The following is a 6,435-nucleotide window of genomic DNA, read 5'->3' on the forward strand; positions in this document are numbered from 1 at the left end:
ACGGAACTTCACATCAGGATTTAAATATTTGTTTATGTCACAAATGTTGTTAAAGTTTATTTTTTATATTAATGTTATTAATATAAAATTTGGTTGGAGGCAATGTGCAAACTTTGGTTGTCGGCAATGTGCAAAATGTGGTTGGAGGCAACGTGCAAAATTTGGTTCAATAATGTTTTAAGTTGTTGAAGCGTATATAAATAAATAAACAAAAATAGTAAATACCAGGCTGGCAGGATGGCCTAGCCATTGACCTAAACGTGTGAACACTAATGTAAGCTCTTTAATGTAATTAATGTAAGCTCTTTAACCTGGGTTTGAATCCTGACATCCCAGTATGTAATAGGTAGGGTTATTCATCAATGTGTGTGCCGTCTCTCGGATAGATGCTACCTGTGGTGTACATGTCTGCATTTTTAAAATTCATTTTCTCAGCAACCGTTGGTCCGATTGAAACGAAATTTTACCATAGTTGTGTCTCCACCTGTAGAATAATTAAATTCATAATTGTGGCGTCATATGTCACGTGGTATGGCCACCATCTTGGAAAAACGTCACACCTCTATATATCCGAAACCGCTCAATGGAAAACACTGAAACATGGCTCATTGTCATGTACTCACCATTGGGGAATATGATATGTTAATGATGATGTTATTGGTGCCTTCATTATGACATCATAATTTGACATGGACAACACTTAGTCTGATCAGTTTGAAACTTATTGAGCGTGATCTACACAACAATTATGTTGGAGAATATAAATTTATGATGTCCTTGCACACGTGGTCTGGCAGCCATATTGGAACAAAGAAAGAAAAAAAACCTTCAAAAACAGAAGAGTTGGCTCGCACCAAGTTGACTGTACAGGGTAAGTATTCTACGAATACCATCTAGATTTTTTTTACCTCCGCCACCGCAGGTGGATGGAGGTTATGTTTTCACCCCTGTCTGTCTGTTTGTCTGTGTGTGAACAAAATATCTCAAAAAGTTGTGGACGGATTTGGACGAAATTGGGCAGAGATGTAGCGTATGTGACAAGGACGAAATTATATTATTAGGTTTTGGTGAAGATTCGGATCCGGCTAGTATAATCTTTTAAGTGATTCTTCGCCATTGAGAGATAGGGCCAAAAACGATACATGGCAACTATTTTTGAGGTCAACATAGGCGAAAAGGTCAACATAGGCCAAAGGTCAACCACTTCTTATCAAATTTCTAAAATCCTCAATTTTAATCGATTGACTTGAAATTTGAATAGGATTTACATATGGGCTAACTGAATTCAACCACCAACTATTTTTGAGATCAGCTTCGGCCAAAAGGTCAACATAGGCCAAAGGTCAACCACTTTTTTTGAATTTCTAAAATCCTCAATTTTCATCCGATTGACTTGAAATTTGAATACGATTTACATATCAGCTTACTGAATTCAACCACCAACTATTTTGAGATCAGCGTAGGCCAAAAGGTCAACATAGGCCAAAGGTCAACCACTTTTCTCAAATTTCTAAAATCCTCAATTTTCATCCGATCGACTTAAAATTTGAATCAGATTAACATATCAGCGAACTGAATTCAACCACCAACTATTTTTGAGATCAGCATAGGCCAAAAGGTCAACGTAGGCCAAAGGTCAACAACAATTTCAAATTTCTAAAATCCTTAATTTTCATCCGATTCACTTGAAATTTGAATGGGATTTACATATCAGCTAACTCAATTCAACCACCAACTATTTTTGAGATCAACATAGGTCAAAAGGTCAACATAGGCCAAAGGTCAACCACTTTTTTCAAATTTCTAAAATCCTCAATTTCTCTCCGATTGACTTGAAATTTGAATAGGATTTTCATATCAGCGAACTGAATTTAACCAACAGATATTTGTGAGATCAACATAGGCCAAAGGTCAACCATCTTTTTTTTCCAATTTCTAAAATCCTCAATTTTCATCTGATTGACTTCGAATTTGAATAGCATTTTCATTTCAGCTAACTGAATTCAACCACCAACTATTTTTTAGATCAGCATAGGCCAAAAGGTCAACATAGGTCAAAGCTCAACAACCATTTTAAAATTCTAAAATCCTCAATTTTCATCAGATTGACTTGAAAATTGAATGGGATTTATGAATCAGGTAACTGAATTCAACCAACAACTATTTTTGAGATCAGCTTCGGCCAAAAGGTCAACATAGGCCAAAGGTCAACCACTTTTTTCCAATTTATAAAATCCTCAATTTTCATCCAATTGACTTCGAAGTTGAATAGCATTTTCATTTCAGCTAACTGAATTCAACCCCCAACTATTTTTGAGGTCAACATAGGCGAAAAGGTCAACATAGGCCAAAAGTCAACTAGTTTTTTGAATTTCTGAAATCCTCAATTTTCATCCGATTGACTTGAAATTTTAAAAGGATTTACATAACGGCTGACTGAATTCAACCACCAACTATTTTTTGAGATCAGCATAGGCCAAAAGGTCAACATAGGCCAAAGGTCTACAACCATTTCAAAATTTTAAAATCCTCAATTTTCATCAGATTGACTTGAAAATTGAATGGGATTTACGAATCAGGTAACCAAATTCAACCAACAACTATTTTTGAGGTCAACATAAGTCACAAGATCAGCATAGGCCAAAGGTCAACGACTTTTATCAAATTTCTAAAATCCTCAATTTTCATCTGATTCACTTGAAATTTGAATGGGATTTACATATCAGCGAACTGAATTCAACCACCAACTATTTTGGAGATCAACATGGGCCAAAATGTCAACATAGACCAAAGGTCAACCACTTTTTTTCGAATTTCTAAAATCCTCAATTTTCATCCGATTGACCTGAAATCTGAATATGATTTGCATATCAGTTTACTGAAACCAACCATCAACTATTTTTGAGGTTAACATAGGCCAAAAGGTCAACATCAGGCAAATTTCTAAAATTGTCAATTTTTCATCCGATTAACTTCAACTTTGAAGACGATTTGCATATCAGGTCACTGAATTCTACCACAAATTATTTGTGAGGTCAAAAGGATGCTCTACTGAGTGCTGTTCTACTTTGTTCCGTTTTTCCAAGTGTCGCTCTCTGAGTGATTTTGCATTTGTTTGTTACTTTCCTTTTCCATTCAAAATTTCCACAGTGTGTTAAAAAGTCAGATATCGAATCGTAATGTTCTTAATATATGCGATTGTGGCATAAACGGTAAAATGCAACTTTGTTTGTGGACAAAAGTTATAAATGCCAAATTGTGGAACACGGAGATGTACAAGTCGTTATCCCCGAGTGTGTACATTGGGATCAAGTTGGCATGTTTGCGCCATTAAAGATGAAAAAGGAACCAGAGAAGCGCCGATGGAGTGATGGAGGTAGTCTAGTAGGAAGACTAGGTCCCCCTGCACCCCCCGGAGATATACTTCTAATCAGTGTTTCTAGATTGGAAAAAATGTGTCGAAAATGACTAGCTATGGCCCCAAGCTGAAAAAATGTCCCACATACCATTTTAATGCAAATTACTGCTGCCATTATCAAAAAAAGACTAGGTCCCCCTGCACCCCCCGGAGATATACTTCTAATCAGTGTTTCTAGATTGGAAAAAATGTGTAGAAAATGACTAGCTATGGCCCCAAGCTGAAAAAATGTCCCACATACCATTTTTATGCAAATTACTGCTGCCATTATCAAAAAAAGACTAGGTCCCCCTGCACCCCCCGGAGATATACTTCTAATCAGTGTTTCTAGATTGGAAAAAATGTGTAGAAAATGACTAGCTATGGCCCCAAGCTGAAAAAATGTCCCACATACCATTTTTATGCAAATTACTGCTGCCATTATCAAAAAAACGATTTTTGACATATCTCAGCCAATATTGCAGATAATTGAAAAATGAAGGTGTCTAGACCCATGTTTTGAAGGGCATAGATCATGATAGAACTATTCATAACATGATTACATGTGTCTATGGTATACTAGTATGCTAATTAGTGCTTTATTTACAAAATAATCACAGTTTTACGAAATAATAGACTCATATTAAGGTCCGTCTACACAGACGTTAACACAAAGTTTTATTTTTCTAAATACCCTGTGAAATTCACCGAATGCCCTGTGAAACCTGGGATTCTTCTCCAGCTTTTTCAAGGGCCCGACTTTTCCCTTCCCTTTGAAGGCACTGGTGCAGTCTTCTCCGCTGAACACATAGTACCCCAGGAGAGTGGCACAGTAGTCCTCTCCCAGGGATTCTGCCAGCTCAGAGACGTTGACAAGTTGGCGATGCTTCCCTGACCCTGTATCCAGGTACACCGTCAGCTTGATGTTGTGGGCATGGTGGAGCAGGATCAGGAGGATGTCTGTGTCCGGTGTTCTGACTACAGCGTTCTTGTATCCGATGGTAGCAGCATGATGGAGGTACAGAACCACCCTGGTATCAGTCTCTTCCTGGTTGCTGTAGATCGTGGGGAGTTCACGTACCTCGACCTGAAACACAAAAAGGCACCGCATTTCAATCACCAGTCACTGCCAGTTTCAGTATATCTCCGGGGGGTGCAGGGGGACCTAGTCTTTTTTTGATAATGGCAGCAGTAATTTGCATAAAAATGGTATGTGGGACATTTTTTCAGCTTGGGGCCATAGCTAGTCATTTTCTACACATTTTTTCCAATCTAGAAACACTGATTAGAAGTATATCTCCGGGGGGTGCAGGGGGACCTAGTCTTTTTTTGATAATGGCAGCAGTAATTTGCATAAAAATGGTATGTGGGACATTTTTTCAGCTTGGGGCCATAGCTAGTCATTTTCTACACATTTTTTCCAATCTAGAAACACTGATTAGAAGTATATCTCCGGGGGGTGCAGGGGGACCTAGTCTTCCTACTAGACTAAGGCGTTCAGTGGTTAAAACACACGAAAAGGAGGTGGTGGCTTCGTACCAGGAAGCTGCTGGGTGGGTGGTGCTGCGCAGGTGCATCAGTGAGCCACGCATTGAATTCGTACACACAGCCTTTGGTATATCGATCGCCTCCTTACACGCGGGAACCTGCCCCTTTCGGAAAAGCGAAGCAGGTGAGTCTGTCTACCTGCGCTGTGTCCACGCTTCACCTGTCGCGTTCCCATGTCGAGCCGGAGACGCGTTCCGCACCTCACGAAGGTCGCCTCGGCGGACGACAGCACCGTGGACGCCTCGGGCAGGCTCCGGAGCGGTGTCCATGTGCACGGGAATAACGAGGGCGGCTTGATCCAGAGATTCAGCGCCAACGGGCCGGAGCGAGGCCGTCGGGGCAGCCACGGCACGGGCGCCTTCCAGTTGTCATTCAAGGTACAACCCGGCTCGGCATTACCACCACTCCCTGCTTTTGCCACGCACGATAAACTTCAATAGGATGGGGGGAGGGAGGGGGTGTCGTGTACTCCTTCTGGGTCTTATTCGTCCCGACTTTGATTCCCTGCTATGGCGCTTCCGTCTTAAACTGCCTTTTGTGCAGATGCAGTGCAAAAAATGAGAGGGGCTGCATCATGGAGCACGCCTTCCTTCGGAGTGAAAATTAATTCCGATATCCCGTGTACTGATTGGAGCTGCATCATGGAGCACGCCTTCCTTCGGAGTGAAAATTAATTCCGATATCCCGTGTACTGAAGGGAGCTGCATCATGGAGCACGCCTTCGCAGTGAAAATTAATTCCGATATCCCGTGTACTGATTGGAGCTGCATCATGGAGCACGCCTTCCTTCGGAGTGAAATTAAATCCGATATGCCGAGGACTTAAATGAGTTTAAAAAATTTAAATCCTATTGCACCTTCCACACGAGTGCATACCTGTCGAACTCACAAATTACACACCAGGTCGACGTTTCTTACCAATAGCATTATTAAATGGGGGGACTCAGACAAAAAGTTTAATAATCATGAAATTGTTTTCTCAGATGTATGTAACAGTGGAATTATTCTAAAATGATATTGTTCCACTCTGAACACCTTTTGTTCACCACAAAAGCAGAGATGGACATTATGAATCGACCAATCTGGATGAAAGAGAAGAATATACAGAACTTAATCAAGGAACTTTTTCAAATGTGTAGCCTCGTTATTATGGGGTTAAAAACGAGGGGTGTGTGTGTATGTGTGTGTGTGTGTGTGTGTGTGTGTGTGTGTGTGTGTGTGTGTGTGTGTGTGTGTGTGTGTGTGTGTGTGTGTGTGTGTGTGTGTGTGTGTGTATATATATTTGTGTGTGTGTGTGTGTGTGTGTGTGTATATATATATATATATATTTGTGTGTGTGTTTGTGTTTAAACTTCATTCTTTTGAGCAGGCGGAATAAGAAGAGGACGACGTCTGAATGCGGATTTTCAGATGATTTCTAGTTTGACATTTTTATTACCAGCGACCGCCCATATTACTACGAGCACAACAACAAATTCTTGAATGAAAAAA

The 6,435-nt window shown here is 40.2% G+C and overlaps 1 protein-coding gene across 1 annotated transcript in view; it reads left to right on the forward strand.

Annotated features, from left to right (window-relative positions):
• The first annotated feature begins 4,932 nt into the window (after window positions 1-4,932).
• The window catches only part of LOC137423414 (ras-related protein Rab-37), a 42,178-nt gene continuing 40,675 nt past the window's right edge, over window positions 4,933-6,435 (forward strand). The window contains exon 1 of the mRNA XM_068110555.2: window positions 4,933-5,322. Coding sequence (XP_067966656.2) covers window positions 5,119-5,322 — 204 coding nt within the window. The 5' untranslated portion in view covers window positions 4,933-5,118. The remainder of the gene's footprint in view (window positions 5,323-6,435) is intronic.

The sequence above is a fragment of the Myxine glutinosa genome, chromosome 3 (assembly GCF_964187855.1).
Source record: "Myxine glutinosa chromosome 3, kmMyxGlut1.1, whole genome shotgun sequence".
Lineage (NCBI taxonomy): Eukaryota > Metazoa > Chordata > Myxini > Myxiniformes > Myxinidae > Myxine > Myxine glutinosa.